The sequence below is a fragment of the Canis lupus genome, chromosome 2, assembly GCF_011100685.1.
Source record: "Canis lupus familiaris isolate Mischka breed German Shepherd chromosome 2, alternate assembly UU_Cfam_GSD_1.0, whole genome shotgun sequence".
Classification (NCBI taxonomy): domain Eukaryota; kingdom Metazoa; phylum Chordata; class Mammalia; order Carnivora; family Canidae; genus Canis; species Canis lupus.
Window position 1 is genome coordinate 64,911,033 of NC_049223.1, and position 16,662 is coordinate 64,927,694.

The window sequence follows — 16,662 nt, forward strand, 5'->3', positions numbered from 1 at the left end:
CTGGCTGCGGTTTTGCCTTCTGGGCTTGTGGTTCCACCCTCTGAGTCATCTTTTTTTTTTTTTTTCTTTCTTTCTTTTTTTTTTTTTCAAATGAAAAGGTAGCACATGTTTGCAGCTGAATAGTTTTGTTTTATTTTAGAGATTTATTTACTTAATAGAGAAAGTGTGAGCACGAATACAGGACGTGGGGAGGGGCAAGGGGAGAAGGAGAGAGGATCTAAAGCAGATCTCATGACCTCGATCTCATGATCCTTAGATCATGATCTGGGCTGAAATCAAGAGTGGGATGCTTAACCAGCTGTGCCACCCGGGCACCCCCAGCTGAATAGTTTATTAGTCTGTTTCTTGCTGTAGAATTTTGGAGAATTTGGGGAGTCTGACAGCCTTCTTTCTTTCATCTCTGTCCTTTTAGGTATGATCTGGCTGTGTTTCTGTGATACAAAGTTCTCAATAACCTTGTGGGTCTCCTGTGTGTGTCATGGGAATCTACTCTATCAGACAAGAGGTTCCTCCATAGATATTTTCTAGATAATCCTATCTTTACTTTTGGCTTTTAAAGAGATGGTTGTAGAGAAGGTCTTCCAAATTTCCTAGATGTTTTCTGGTTTGATCTAGGGGATCTGTGAGCCACACTCTTACTCTTTTCAAAGAGCCTTTCATGGGACTGAAAACTCCGAGCTTTTGATTTTTCTGAGATGTTAGCACAAGGTAGAGTCATACCCCCAGCCTTCTCTCTAGAGTGTGCTTTCCTGTTGGAGAATCTCTTAATTATAATGTCTTTGCAATCTGGGTAGGCTGAGGATTTCCAAAAGGATCAATTCCTGGCTTCCTTTTAGTTTGACAGCTCTGTTGACCTAGCTCCTTCTTCTCAAGAAGAAACCAGGCCATGCTTTCCACATTTTACTGGGAAATCTCCTCAGCTAAATATCCATTTTTATCCATTAAAGTTTTGCTTTCCACATAATTGTGGGACACAATTCCACTGAGCTTTCTGCTGCTCTGTAATAAGGATCTTTCTCCTCCAGTCTCCAGTATCGTGTTCCTTGTTTTCTTCTAAGCCCTCACCATCAGGGCTCCTCGTGTCTGAGTTTCTCTTGACAAACTGGTCATGACAGTTCAGGTATTTTCATAATTTAGGTTTGCCTTTGGACTCCTTACTTCCTTCTGCATCTTCACTCACAGAGTCATTAACATCCCAATTTTTCACGAACAATCTTTTTTGGGGGAGAGGGTGGGCAAAGGACAAAGGAGAGAGAGAATCCCAAGCAGGCTTCACACGCAGCGCAGAGCCCACTGTGGGGCTCGATCTCACGACCCTGAGATCCTGACCTGAGCTGAGATTGAGAGTTGGACACTTAACTGACTGAGCCACCCAGGTGGCTCCTACTATGAATAATCTTTTTAAGGCTGCCCATTTCCAAAGCTGCTTCTGCACTTGTAGTTATTGATTATAGAAACACCTCTCTTGGAGCCAAAATCCGTATCAGTTTCCTATTGTTGCTGTAACAGATGACCAAATACCTAGTAGTTTAAAACAATGAAAATTAACCTCTTATGGGTCTGTAGGTCAGAAGATTGACATGGATCTTGCATGGTTAAAATTGCAGCGTCGACAGGGTTGCATTTCTTTCTGGACGCTGCAGGGGGGAGGGCCTGTTTCCATGCCTTCCTAGTTTTAATTTTTTAAAGATTTTATTTATTCATGAGAGACAGAGAGAGAGAGAGAGAGAGAGAGGCAGAGACACAGGCATAGGGAGAAGCAGGCTTCCTGCAGGGAGCCTGATGCAGGACTCAATCCCAGGATCCCGGGATCACGACCTGAGCTAAAGGCAGACACCCAATCGCTTAGCCACCCAGGTGTCCCGAGTGCTGCGGTTTTTAATGAGTTTAGCTCTGCATCTATCTGCTCCTTGCTGTGTGGTCTCAGTTTCCCCATCTAGGAAATAAGATGAACGATGGTCTGTTAACTTTGTCTTGCTTCCTGTCCCTCCCTCTTGCACTGGTATTGATTCTACATGTGGCTGTCATTGAGTTGAGGAATATTCCGGGATGGAGGGCCAGCCTTGGCAGCTGGTCCGAGGTAAGGAACAGGGCCCCTTGCTGTCTGTGGCCTCTGCTCCCTCAGGCCTAGTTTGAGACTGGATTCTGTCTCTGGATGTTGAGCTCCTCTGGCACTGAGATACTAAGGATGTCCCACCCAGCTTGGGAGCTTTGGCCTGCCAGCTCCTATCTCCTGCTGGGCCTTCGTGTCCTGGGATCCAGGCCCCTGCTTGCCCTGGGTTTGCTGGGAGGGGAGCCTCAGGCCTCCCAGAGAAGCTCCCATCACTGTGAACTGGAAGCAGCTCCAGGAGAGGGCCTCAGAGCTTGCTTGGTGCCCTCATGTTCCCTCCACTGTACCAGGCTTCCAGGGGTGTGGAGACACAGATTGGTAGATATGAAGTTTTCCATGAAGAGATAGGGAATCTGGCTAGATGCCCCCCTCAGCTGAATTTGTATCATTTCAGGTCTGGAGAGACACCTGTTTGGGTTCTGGCTGCCCTATGGGGAGTGTAGTCTGTAGTGTGTCCTGAAGCACGTTCACATCTTGCTGCTCTTGTCATCTTAGGCTCTGGGAACATTGCATCTGCAAATCCCAGGATGCTGGGGCTGCTTGCTGCCTACTGTGGGTGGGCTTCCCCATCAGCCAGGGGTGGAGCTGACCCCTCTCTATGGTTAGAGACACCCTTCTGATCACAACACAGCTGCACGGTACTATTACCAGTACTCAATCAATAGGATTTTCGGGGCCCTGCCTCAAGGCCTTCCTTTTCAGAGAGGATGGACGGCTCCTTTCTTTGAGGAGGAGACCTTCTGGCTAAAGCCCTCTTCTTTAGCACTGGGAGTCAGGAGTCCGGAGACTCCTTACTCTGATTCGCTCAGTGCCCTTGGAACATTCCACTTGTATAGACCTGTGCTCACAGCAGACATCACCAATTGATTTCAGCACTCATGTCGTCAGAGTCCAGATATGGCTTTATAATCCTCCTGAATACAGTACTCCAGGCAACCGCTACCAATTTACCATCCCTGGAAAGTGTCTTCTGTCTCTGGACCTTTGGTATCTTACAAGATTGGCGTACATGGTTCCCGAGTCTGTTCCCATTTCTCTGAGCTGGGGCTGGGTCGCGATTCTCATTCCTTCTTGCTCCTGATGGAGGCACAGGGGAGGCTCTGCTTGGTGCACCATAGAGCTCTGTCCTGTGGGGATCTTGTCTCCTTGGCAATTTTCATTTTCCCAAGGAAATGGGGGTGGTGAGGAGATCTTTTGGGGCTTCATGAAGATTGGCAGGCCACTGGGGCTTCACGAGGGTTGTCAGGCCTTATTGTGGCTCTCATGGAGACAATCTGAATGCTTGGAATCTTGCACAAAATGACCTTTCTATTTATCCTGTAAGGACCTTGGAGACCAAAATTCCACCTTCCCATATGAGAGCAGAGCCAGCTGAGGCCCAGGATTTCCTGATGGATTCTTTGTCCTGCTCCCTTCCCTCTGCCCCCAACACGTTCTGCCCCAGGCACCTTACTTGCTGTACGTCAGCCTTCTTTCATGGTCTGGAATATCTGGTCATTTTCATTCATTTGGATGGCACTGCCCAGCCCAGGAATGTCCTAGAAACCTGGAGCCCCTGGGTATCCGTTCTTTCCCCTTCCCATCCGCTGCAGGGCACCTCCCGGGGCTCTTTTCAGAGCCATTTATTCTTGCAGAGCTTTGGTAGTGGGAGGTGAGGCTCACTTCCTTCAGGAAGGTCCCCTTTTCTGCTCACTCCTGTGGTCTGTGGGCCACCTGCCACCCCTTCTCTGTCCAGGCACTTCCTCGGCAGCTGCGACCTTGATTCTCTGTGACAGGAGAGGCCGTGGACTGTGGCTCCCAGCCATTCCGGGTGGCAGCCACTGTGCTCTGCCCGGACGGGTGCGTGAGCTTCAGTCTCCTGAATGCACCCAGCGCTGCCACGTGAGCTTGGGGTCCACCCTGTGCTTTCTGTCGCTGATGCGTTCTGAAGCCCAGTTAATGTTCTTTTTGCTACTTAATTGAATTTTTATCGAAATTTCTCCCCTCTTTTATTCTTGTTTTGATTCTCTTCCTGCAGCAGACAGCAAAAGCCTCATATAACCCATTTCCTACTAGGCCTTTTTGCAAGATTAGTAATTTTTAAATGACTTTAATCTCCATTTTGAAAGTGATTTTTCTACTCATTTTGTCATATTACTTCAAACTCATTCAAGGGGGAGGGGAAGCCAGGGGCCTGCATTAGTCACTGCATTTGGCACTCGATCTTTTCGGGTGACAGCTGACCCTCCCAAAGGAAAGAAGTAGTGGGAGATGGAGGATGAAAGCACCGACTCAGAACCAGGCTAACCAGGGTTGAATCCTGGCTCCGCTGCCTGCCAACTGTGTGACACTGGCAAGTTACTTAACTTCTCTGTGCCTCGGTTTTCTCACTTGTAAATGGAGATAATAATAGCAACCATCTCATTGGGCTGCTGAGAGAACAGAATGGGTTAACACATGCAAAGCTCTTAGAAGATAGTCATCTATTCAAGCATTTACCTGGGAGTCACAGGGTAGCTAGTTGAACTGGACTTTTCTTTTTTTTCTTAAAGTTTTTATTTATTTTTTTCATGAGGGACACACACACACACACACACAGAGGCAGAGACATAGGCAGGGGAAGAAGCAGGCTCCATGCAGGGAGCCTGATGTGGGACTCGATCCCAGGACTCTGGGATCATGCCCTGGGCCAAAGGCAGATGCTTAACCACTGAGCCACCCAGGCGTCCTGGAACTGGACTTTTCTTGGAACTGCCTTCTCTGTGAGTTGGGGCCTGTGGCCCATATCTGCACCCCTTCTCTTTTTGCACATCTACCAGAGAGTGTGTGCAGTCCCAAATGCGCCTGAGCATGGTACGCGTGCATGTGTGAGGAGCATTACTACTGTAAGGCAGGGGGCCCTTGTCCTTTGTCAATATCCCTGCATCTACATCCTGGGTGCTTTGGCCCTGGCACATTTGTCCAGCCTGCTCCTAGAGCACTAAGCCGAGTGCCCCCAAAGCGAATGGCACTTGGAGGGGTGAACCGGCAGTGGCCAAGGTTAAGTGTTGAGAACAGAAGACTTTGAACAGTGCAGTTCTGAATTTGGGACTTTCTATGTCAACAAGCTCATTTCCCCCGATTGCACCTATTCAGTGTAAGGGGCCTTCTTGTCATTTCCCTTTGGATGATTATAATCTCAACAGTTGCTCCATTTGTGGCTCCCAGAATAATGTGCTTTGCTTTAGTTTTGCAACTTGTTTGCAGAAAAGCAGAGCCAACCTGGCAGCCCAGTAATGGGCCTTGGGGACTGTGGTGCCCGGCAGGTTGATTCTCCTTCTCCAAGTCTGGTGGGACAAGGGTGAGTCAAGCCACGCTGCTGGGAGATGGGGCACTCTGGCCCAGATGCCGCTGGGGCATCTGGCCGTGGGACTGAGGGCAAGTTACTCGGCTCCCTGAGCCTCAGCTTCCTCATCTCAAAAGTGGGGTGTCACCAATGGTCATGGGGACGGAACGAAATTAACCAGGGTAAGAGACGCACTGCACTCACAGTGCTGGCACGGAGCCATGCCCAATACACGTAGCCGCTAATATCATTAGTGCTGATGGTCCTGATTAGGGCTAATTCTTATTATTATTGGCCAAATAGTGCTTTTGTTTAATGGCTTTATTGAGGTATAATTTGTATACCACAAACTTAACTTGTTCTAAGTAACTAGCAACGTAGTAGATTTCCAGAGCGGTGCGGTGCTCACCACAGCCTGGTTTTATGGCATTGCTCTGATCTCACAAGGATGCCTCATGGCTCATCTGCAGTTGCCTTGCTCTCTGCTCCAGCCTCAGGCCACTGTAACCTGCTTTCTGTCTCCACAGCTAGGCCTTTTCTGGACATTTCGTATAAGGGGAGTAGTAGGGCTTTTTCATGTTAATTTTTCTCATCTGCTTCTCACATGGTTCTCCCTTTTCACATGTGGAAACTGAGTCAGAAAGGTTAAGAATTCTCCCGGGCTGAAGAATAAAGGGGGGAGGAGCTCTGAGTGCAGGGTTCTGCTCTTGTCTCTCTGGGGGTGGGTGAAGGGCTTGGGAGCAAATGAACGCTGGCAGAAAGACACGGCCAGTCTAGGTCTGGGCAAGGCATCTTCCTTGTCTCCCTCACTCTTGAACTGACCTGGGTTCTGTGTCTTCTGCTCATCGGCCCTGCAAGCACCTGCACCTCTTTGGTCTCTGGGGGGGCGCCTCCCTGAATGCAGATAGTGGGCTTGTTGTGGTCGTGCTGTCAAGGAGTGCTCAATGGAGATGCAGCTTGTGACTGTATTGGGGGCTGGACATATGGGTCCCCTCGCCTTTCTTCTCTATGCAGGGTAGTCTTATGTACCTGACCTGCCGAGCCTCATCCAGATCTGTGTCCTGGTGCTGTCATTTCCTGGGGAAGGTCACTGTGGCTGTGCCTTAGTCTCCTCATCCGTATGGTAGGAGGAGCCCTGCTCCTGCCTCATTGGTGATTGTGAGAAAAGCACTTAGCAGAGCACCAGGCACACAGGAAGGGCTCTGTGGCAGGTTGAGTGAGTCTGAACTAAGGCATCAGTATAATAAAAAGCCAGTTGAACCTGGCCAGGGGGTGGAGGCCCAGCAGGTCCCCGTGGCTCCAGCCATCTCCTCTCTTGGGTCCCTTTGTCTGTGCCTTGCAGAGCCCAGCTGGCAAGAGCTGGGAATTACCAGGCAGGGGCCAGGGCATCTCCCACCGCATCTAATCCCGAGATGCTGGCAGCAGCTGCATCCTTCCCTTCCCGTCCAAAGGGCCCTGTAATGGGAGGCCCCCAAGGGAACAGGCGCCCTCGCCCCAGGAGGACGTTCGGGGAGGCGCCCTGTGCCAGGCTGGGCGGCTGGGCGCTGGGGCTTCAGAGGTGGAGAGGCTGCCGGGAGGTACAGGAGCTTTGGAGAGAGCCTCCTCCTGCCGGGCAGGGCTTTACTGGTGCTGCCAGCTGGCGTCAGGCAGATCTTCACATGGTCAGGGGCAGGGGCAGGGACCCGGGTGGACCCTGGGGTGGCGGTGGGGTCCAGGAAGAGGACTCAGAGCTGAGGGAGCCCTCGAGACCCTCCCTGGGACAGCAGAGGCAACTGTGAGAGCCTGGGGGGTATGGGACCCTCAGGGCCAGGGCCATGCCTGTGGTTGTGGTGAGTTGACCAGGTGTGAGCATGCGTGCGTGTGCATGTATGCACGTGTGTGAGTCATTGCGGAGACAGAGTGTGTGAACGGATGTGTATGTGTATCTGCTGGGCTGCCTTGGCCCAGACTTTCTGGGTTACGTCTGGGAAGCTTTTTCTGGAGACTAAGCTGTGCTGGCGGGGGCAGTGGTTTATTTCCTCGGGGTTACAAGAGCAAGGTCAGCGCGGCCGAATCTGAGCTTTTGTTTGTCTCTCCCCTGCCCGTGGCAGCCTGCGGTCCGTTTCATTCATTATTAAGTTTTAAATCCACCTGACGCGAAACTTGAGCCGTGGAACCGAGGCTTGGGGGAGCTTTCCTGGCGCTGCTTGCTGTATCCTGTGTGCCTTTGTTTTTCCAGAAATGGCCAGCCCCTAGTTTGTTTAGTTTTCCTCTGAGGATGGACAGGCCAGCCAAGGCCGGGGAGGGTGGGCCATGTGGTCATCTGTGCAAGGACAGTCTCCCCTGCCTGCCAAGGTGGGTTTAAGGGCCCGATGGACTCTGAGCTCAGGGGCCATCCAGGCCTGGGCTTATGCCCTAATTGTCCTGCATCAGGCCATCTCCCAGGGTCCTGAGTGGACTTGGGGCAAATCTGAGGGGGAGCAGTGAACGGAGCAAGCACTGCTCCCCCACCCCCCACCTCCACCCCCCCCACCCCCGATTGTTTGCAGATCCTTCTCAAGTGCCCTTTGCTTACTCCTGTTTGTGCTGCTGGGTCTGATGCCACATGCCCATGACTTGGGCCTCCTGGGTCTGACTGCTCCCTGAAGCAGTGGGCCCAGCTCCATCCCCAAATGCGTGCAGCAGAGTTCATAAAGGTGCATTTTTATTTTCTTGCACTATTTTGCCTACGCCCCTAAGGACAAGTGGAATTTCCCACGAGGATGAGGGGCTGGAAGGGGAGTCAATCCCCAGGTCTCGATCAGTTGAGGACTTGCCTCCTTTTGGCTTCTGGGACTGCTGGTCTGTGAGGTCATTTCTGGTGACTTTTTCCAGACTGCATGCCCCCCTCCCCTCCACCTCCATCAGGGAAGTGCTAGAGATCTCGCCTCCTGTGGGGGGGTATGGTGTCCAGCAAGGCCCAGGCAGATGTCACTGAGGAGAAAGAACTGTCCCCTCCCTATCCTGCCACCCGACTGCCACCCCCTCTGCACCCTGAGGGCCTTTGTGTCCACTTGCTTCCGCCCCCACCCCCGCCTGCTCCCAGACTCCCTCCCTTGACTCCCCCTGCAGCAGTTGGGCAGCTGCAGGGCCTCAGCCCGTGTGAGCTGTCGAGAAGCCGGCTCTGTCCTTGTTTCTGGGCGGCCCTGGGAATTGCCTCTAATCTCCTCTCTGCCTTCCCCACCCCCTGCAGATGGTGATGACGACCCGCAGCTCTCCTGGGTGGCCTCGTCTCCCTCCAGCAAGGATGTCGCGTCACCCACGCAGATGATCGGAGATGGGTGTGACCTCGGCTTGGGTGAGGAGGAAGGGGGCACGGGCCTGCCATACCCTTGCCAGTTCTGCGACAAGTCCTTCATCCGCCTGAGCTACTTGAAGCGGCACGAGCAGATCCACAGTGACAAGTTGCCGTTCAAGTGCACCTACTGCAGCCGCCTCTTCAAGCACAAGAGGAGCCGCGACCGGCACATCAAGCTGCACACGGGTGACAAGAAGTACCACTGTCACGAGTGCGAGGCCGCCTTCTCCCGCAGCGACCACCTCAAGATCCACCTGAAGACCCACAGCTCCAGCAAGCCCTTCAAGTGCACCGTGTGCAAGCGCGGCTTCTCCTCTACCAGCTCGCTGCAGAGCCACATGCAGGCGCACAAGAAGAACAAGGAGCATCTGGCCAAGTCGGAGAAGGAGGCCAAGAAGGACGACTTCATGTGTGACTACTGCGAGGACACCTTCAGCCAGACGGAGGAGCTGGAGAAGCACGTGCTCACCCGCCACCCCCAGCTCTCCGAGAAGGCCGACCTGCAGTGCATCCACTGCCCTGAGGTCTTCGTGGACGAGAACGCGCTGCTCGCCCACATCCACCAAGCCCACGCCAACCAGAAACACAAGTGCCCCATGTGCCCCGAGCAGTTCTCCTCGGTGGAGGGTGTCTACTGCCACCTGGACAGCCACCGGCAGCCTGACTCCAGCAACCACAGCGTCAGCCCTGACCCTGTGCTGGGCAGCGTGGCCTCCATGAGTAGTGCCACGCCGGACTCCAGCGCCTCCGTGGAGCGCGGCTCCACCCCGGACTCCACCTTGAAGCCGCTGCGGGGCCCGAAGAAACTGCGGGATGATGGGCAGGGCTGGTCCAAGGTGGTCTACAGCTGCCCCTACTGCTCTAAGCGGGACTTTCACAGCCTGGCAGTGCTGGAGATCCACCTGAAGACCATCCACGCGGACAAGCCCCAGCAGAGCCACACGTGTCAGATCTGCCTGGACTCCATGCCCACCCTGTACAACCTCAACGAGCACGTCCGCAAGCTGCACAAGAACCATGCCTACCCCGTGATGCAGTTCGGCAACATCTCTGCCTTCCACTGCAACTACTGCCCTGAGATGTTCGCTGACATCAATAGTCTGCAGGAGCACATCCGCGTCTCCCACTGCGGCCCCAATGTCAACCCGCCAGACGGCAACAACGCCTTCTTCTGCAACCAGTGCTCCATGGGCTTCCTTACTGAATCCTCCCTCACAGAGCACATCCAGCAGGCCCACTGTGGTGTGGGTGGCGCCAAGCTAGAGTCCCCGGTCGTGCAGCCCGCGCAGTCCTTCATGGAGGTCTACTCCTGTCCCTATTGCACCAACTCGCCCATCTTCGGCTCTATCCTGAAGCTCACCAAGCACATTAAGGAGAACCACAAGAACATCCCGCTCGCCCACAGCAAGAAGTCCAAGGCGGAGCAGAGCCCAGTGTCCTCCGACGTGGAGGTGTCTTCCCCCAAGCGGCAGCGGCTCTCGGCCAGTGCCAACTCCATCTCCAATGGCGAGTACCCCTGTAACCAGTGTGATCTCAAGTTCTCCAACTTTGAGAGTTTCCAAACCCACCTGAAGCTGCACCTGGAGCTGCTGCTGCGGAAGCAGGCGTGCCCGCAGTGCAAAGAGGACTTTGACTCCCAGGAGTCCCTCCTGCAGCACCTGACAGTCCACTACATGACCACGTCGACCCACTACGTGTGCGAGAGCTGTGATAAGCAGTTCTCCTCTGTGGACGACCTGCAGAAGCACCTGCTGGACATGCACACCTTTGTGCTGTACCACTGCACCCTGTGCCAGGAGGTCTTCGATTCCAAGGTATCCATCCAGGTGCACCTGGCGGTGAAGCACAGCAATGAGAAGAAGATGTACCGCTGCACGGCCTGCAACTGGGACTTCCGCAAGGAGGCTGACCTGCAGGTGCATGTCAAACACAGCCACCTAGGCAACCCGGCCAAGGCACACAAGTGCATCTTCTGTGGGGAGACCTTTAGCACCGAGGTGGAGCTGCAGTGCCACATCACCACGCACAGCAAGAAGTACAACTGCAAGTTCTGCAGCAAGGCCTTCCATGCCATCATCTTGCTGGAGAAGCACCTACGTGAAAAGCACTGCGTGTTCGATGCTGCCACAGAGAATGGCACAGCCAATGGGGTGCCCCCCACTGCCGCTGCCGCCGCCGCTGCCAAGAAGACTGAGCCCGCTGACCTGCCGGGCATGCTGCTTAAGAACCCCGAGGCGCCCAATAGCCATGAAGCCAGTGAGGACGACGTGGATGCGTCGGAGCCCATGTACGGCTGCGACATCTGCGGGGCGGCCTACACCATGGAGGTGCTGCTGCAGAACCACCGGCTGCGAGATCACAACATCCGGCCCGGCGAGGACGACGGCTCACGCAAGAAGGCCGAGTTCATCAAGGGCAGCCACAAGTGCAACGTGTGCTCGCGGACGTTCTTCTCGGAGAACGGGCTCCGGGAGCACCTGCAGACGCACCGGGGCCCCGCCAAGCACTACATGTGCCCCATCTGCGGCGAGCGCTTCCCTTCCCTGCTGACGCTCACCGAGCACAAGGTGACCCACAGCAAGAGCCTGGACACGGGCACCTGTCGGATCTGCAAGATGCCCCTGCAGAGTGAGGAGGAGTTTATTGAGCACTGTCAGATGCATCCCGACCTGCGCAACTCGCTCACAGGCTTCCGCTGTGTCGTGTGCATGCAGACGGTCACCTCCACGCTCGAGCTCAAGATCCACGGCACCTTCCACATGCAGAAGCTGGCGGGCAGCTCAGCAGCCTCCTCCCCCAATGGCCAGGGGCTGCAGAAGCTCTACAAGTGTGCCCTGTGCCTCAAGGAGTTCCGCAGCAAGCAGGACCTGGTGAAGCTTGACGTCAACGGGCTCCCCTACGGCCTCTGCGCCGGCTGCATGGCCCGCAGTGCCAACGGACAGGCGGGCGGCCTGGCCCCACCCGAGCCCGCCGACCGGCCCTGCGCTGGCCTCCGCTGTCCCGAGTGTAGCGTCAAGTTCGAGTGTGCCGAGGACCTGGAGAGCCACATGCAGGTGGACCACCGCGACCTCACGCCGGAGACCAGTGGGCCCCGGAAAGGCGCCCAGACGTCGCCAGTGCCCCGGGTAAGAGCCTGCCCCTGCTCCTTGGGGCTCTGCTGACCCCCGAGGGTGCCGCCCACGCTGAGCTCTGTACCTCCCCGGGCTGTTGCCTCTAGTGCCCCGGAGCAGCTGTGCCGACGTGCGGTGGTCAAGTACACCCGCTCTGTCGCAGACTCTGAGGTGGTCCCTAGGCTGTCGGTTCCTTCCCGCTGTGTGGCATGGTGTACATTATCCATCTCTCTTGGCCTCATTTGTTGAGTGCACATCTGCAAAAGGGGAACGAACAACAACTGTCTGGACTTTGTAGGGTTGCTGTTAGGGACCCGTGGTGTAAGATAAGCAAAGGGCCTCATGTGCCGGCTGACACAGGGTATCGCTGCATTGGTGATGCCGTTTTTCTTACAGACGTGGGGTAGATGGATTTGTTTGTTCGCTGAGTCCCCTTGGGCGAGTCCCTTTGCTCTCTGGGCTTCAGGTCCAGGATTCTTTTCATAATCCATGGAGAGAATATCCCACATAAAGGGCTCAGGACCTGCACTTAGTTTGGGCCGAGCATGCTAGCTGGAATCCCCAGCTCATGTTATGGTGAACAGCGCGTCATTATAGTTAGTGCAGCTGGTGGTGCGTGGAAGACCCAGGAATGGGTCCAGCTACTGTTCTCCTTAGTGATGGATGGATCCATTCATTCCTTCATCAGATTTGTCCTAAGCACCCACTATGTTTGGGGTGCCTGGCAGTCGAGGAGAATCAGAAATGGACCCTACCTTGGGGGCTCCCAGGCACAGGGGAGGCCACAGGCCCGTAGCTAGTAGGGTTCTGTGAGGTGGGGCAGGTTCGGGCTCCTGGTGGGTCCACGTGGGCCATGGGTACAGTGGCCAAGGGGCACCTTGTGGTGGGCCTGGAGCCTGTGTGGCCCTTGGGTGTCAGACAGCATGGGCCCGGGGATTCCCACCGAGTCTGTTGTCTGTTTCCAGACTGAGGAGGTGCCAGGCGGATCTCGGGAGTATCTTTCCCTTGAGGACCACTGTTGGCGCCACGGGCAGGAAGGCAGAGTTTGGAGAAGGGCCACCCGCTGCAGGTGCTTGCTTGGAAGACAGGGATGTAGTTCTGGGTGTTTCACTACGGGATCAGAAGTGGGATCAGAACTGGGGCCTGGGACTCTGGGATTTTGAGGGTGAGAATGAGAAAGGAGGAGGGCTGGAGAGAGTAGAAGGAAAGGTGCAGGGGAAGGGACCTTCGGGGCCTGCTGGCCCAGCTCCCCACTGAGCCCCAGCAAGCCCACGGCCTGTCTGTGTGCCCTCAGCTGGAGAGAGAAACATGGGAAGGAGGAGAGAGTGGAGTGTCCCGCTGGGGGCCTGGGGCTTTGTTCTGGAGTGAAGAGCCTCCCTGTGGGGCCGGGAACACCTTACTCTCTCAGGGCCTTTTGATGGAGCCACGTCTCTGGGCAGGGGTCACCTAGGACACCCACAGGAGGTACTGGGTACTGGGTACTGGCCCTGGCCACCATTTCTCAGCTCTGCTCAGCCTCAGCTGGCTGGCTGGCCAGTGTGGGTGCACTGGGGGGTGGGGGGGGGAGCGGCGGGCTTTGGGCCCTGGAATCAGAAGGGCTGGGTTCACGTGGAAATCTCCCTCTTCCAGGACCCCCCAGGGGTTTGATCTCTCTGGGCCTCCGTCCTCGCCTGTGAAGCCAGAGAGTAATGGTGATAATGGTAGCAACACGTAGCGACAGGGTCCGTCTCCAGAGCTGACATCACGTGGGAGGCACGGGGGGGTGGGGGCAGGGGGCCTTCTGGGTTTTAACGAACACCTGCTCTGATTGGTTGGTGCCTGTGCCTCATGGGTTGTTAAACACAGTGACTGTTTCCTGTGCTGACCTCGGTATTTCGCCCTGAGCTTTAAGGGCGTAAGGGAAGTGCTGGGTGCACAGTGAACATCGCTTGCTGTCTCTCCCGTTTACGATCACAGCTCATGCTTACCGAGGGGGAAGGATGTGCCGAGTGCTTTCTATCGGCCCTCTGACACTGCCTTTATGAATGAAGAAACTGAGGCACGGAAGAGTTGGCCATTATTAGCTTCCAGCTTTCAAGAGGCAGAGAAGGGATTCGAACCCAGCAAAGTGTGGTGCCATAGCCGCGCTCTTGACGCACATTCTGCCTGGAGGTTCTGGGGCCCATCCTGGTTGCAGGCTGGGGTGCATTCCAAGGTGGTCACCCCCCTTGTTCAGACTGTCAGGCCTGAGGCCCTGTACACCCCCTCCTGGGTGCACCCCAGCCCCATCCCTGCCTCCCCACCTCGGTGCTGGGGTGCCTGATGGCCGGGGGGTGGGGGGGCTGCTTCTTGTGCCTCCAATGCCTTGGCCTATTGGAGCCTGCCCCTCCCTAGTCTCTGCCCTGGTTCTGCATCAAGTACCACTTCATGAAGCCCCGACTGTGTGGGCAAAGCCTCTCAGACCATTTCCATGACAACAACCTGGGAGCTTTGCCGTGACCTCTGTTTTGGCAAAAATGGTACCCAGGCTCAGAAAAGTAGGAGCACATACCCTGGGATGCACAGCTGTGCCTGGCAGCTCAGGGATTCAAACCCGAGGGGGCTTATTTTCTAGGAGCCCGACAGACCTTCCTCTCCCTGTCCCAGGCCTTTCGAGGGAGGTGAACAGACAGTCACATCTAGAGGCTTGGGCAGATGGGCCATTTGCAGAAAGGAGCTAGACAAAGCCTGGAACCTCCCCTTGGAGGCCCAGCCTCTGGGGCCTTGCCCCCTGCCTGGGCACGCCTGGGGGCAGGGGCCAAGCTGTCTGTTTGCCCACCCCTTGTTCCCCCAGGACTCACGCATGCAAGAGCAGACTCTGGGGGCCGTGTGAGGGCTTGGGGGCTGGCAGGCTGGGACCCTCGGGAGTGTAGCCATAGCAACCAGCCCCTGGAGGACTGGGTTCCCGTGGGGCTGAGGCTGCTATCGGCTGGAGCAGGAAGCATGGAGGTTCTAACCCCGCCCCCCCTGCCCTGGCTCTGTTTATGGGTAGTAACAACATCACCCCAATTCTAGGCCAGCGTAAACAGACCCCAGCCCTCCATTGGCTCCCTAGGCCCTCACAGTGCCAGGTGGGCAGAATGGGGGGGGGTCTCACATGGGTTAGAGGGCTTGGGCAGGCCACACCAGCTGTCTGTCCCCTAGCCCAGGACTGTCTGGGGTGTTTTGGGACATGGAACTGAGAAAAGCTGCTCAGACAGTGGCTCCCGAGGCAGCCTGCCTGGCATCAAATCCCAGTCCCCTCGCTCAGCATTGTGGGGCTCTGGCCAAGTGGTTTAGCCTCTCCAAACTCCACTTTCTCCCCCCTTAAAGTGGGGCTTACCTAGTGATTGTGAGTCTACAGAATAAACAGAGCCTGCACATAGTAGGTGCTCAGTAAATGTGAGCTGCCATCATGATTGTGGAAACTCATCAGCCATGAGCTGTCTTCTGTATCTTCCTGTCTTCTTGTCTCCTCTCTCTGCCAGTCTCAAAAGTTCTCCCTCTGCCCTGGGCTCCTCTCTGAGGTTGCTGGGAGCCATGCATGGGGAGGTGGCCCTGTCTGCAAGCCCGAGGGCTCAGCTTTGGTTCTCCTGGGCTGGGCCCTGGGGAAGGGGCTTATGACAGAGGAGGTGCTTTGAATGCCAAGTTCTGTCTTTCTTTAATTATGTCTCCTGGTGGGGACTGAAGCTCCAGAGGAGGAGGGGATCCCTGGGGGATAGGGAAGGGGAGACAGACCAAGAGGAGGTCTTGGGGTAAGGATGGGATCTGGCTAACATTGCACCAGGAGGGAGAGAGAGTGAGAGAGTGCTCGCCTGCTTGTCCCTGAACTTCCACTAGCACGGAGGACCTGGGGGCACCCTGGCCCTACATGCTCGGCTGGGAGGGCTGTCTCCAAATGGTCGCCTCTGGGTATAATACATGTGCTAGTGATGCTGGTGTCAGTGAATGTGTGTGTGTGGTGGAGCATGCATGCCCCGTGTGCAAGTGCACATGTGGACACTTGGGAGTGACCACGTGTGTCCATGAAGGTGTGTATGGCAGGGGTCTGTGCATGTGCTTGTGCAGCCGTGGGCACGTCTGGGCATGATGGATGTAGCTGTTGGGGATCCAGTGAGAGAGCCCCAAGCTTTTGTGTCTCAGGGTGAGTTTGGATACGTCAACCCATGTGAACTTGTGGCCTGAGGACTTGAGGACACCTCTGCTGCTCTGAGGGTGTTGTACCTGTGTGTCTGTATTATGGGGAGCAAGTTGCTGTGTGCCTGCTGTGGGTTGGGGGTCTTGTGTGTTGACAGTGAGTTGGGCAAGGGAGGGTGCATACGTCTGCTTGCCTGTCTGTGTGTGTCCTCATGGGCATGTCTATACCTGTGCATGCAGGCTGTGTGTGTGTGTGTGTGTGTGTGTGTGTGTGTGTGTGTACCTCTAGGCTCTTGTGGTTAGTGATGTCCACTCCCTTGGGAATCCCCTTGAGTCTTTTTCCCCATCAGGAAGGGCCCAGTTATCGGGCAGTCTTCCTCCTGCCATTGAGGGGTGGCTGCATGTGGAGGAGCACTGGGGGGTAGCTTTTCAGCCTGCCCGGCCCCTGGTGATTTTTTTTTTTTTTTTCCAAGCACAGTGACCCACTCCATTTACCCACTCCTAGGAGGAACAACCCAAATCACCTTGATCCTGGACTGTCTGCTGCCCTGGTCCTGACTGGCCACGGCTATGGCCTCCACAGACTCCTTCCCAAGCAGAACCGTGGAGGGGAAACGTGGCCTACTCTGGGCTTCCTTGGTGTGGAACTTCCTGGGGTGTGGTTCATTCTCCCTCACTCCTCCCTCCC

The 16,662-nt window shown here is 55.4% G+C and overlaps 1 protein-coding gene across 5 annotated transcripts in view; it reads left to right on the forward strand.

Moving 5' to 3' along the window:
• Positions 1 to 16,662, forward strand: part of ZNF423 (zinc finger protein 423) — a 333,820-nt gene that overhangs the window by 184,034 nt on the left and 133,124 nt on the right. For all 5 annotated transcript variants that reach the window (XM_038531091.1, XM_038531093.1, XM_038531092.1 and 2 more), the window contains one exon: positions 8,626 to 11,855. In XM_038531091.1, the coding sequence (XP_038387019.1) occupies positions 8,626 to 11,855 (3,230 nt within the window). The remainder of the gene's footprint in view (positions 1 to 8,625; positions 11,856 to 16,662) is intronic.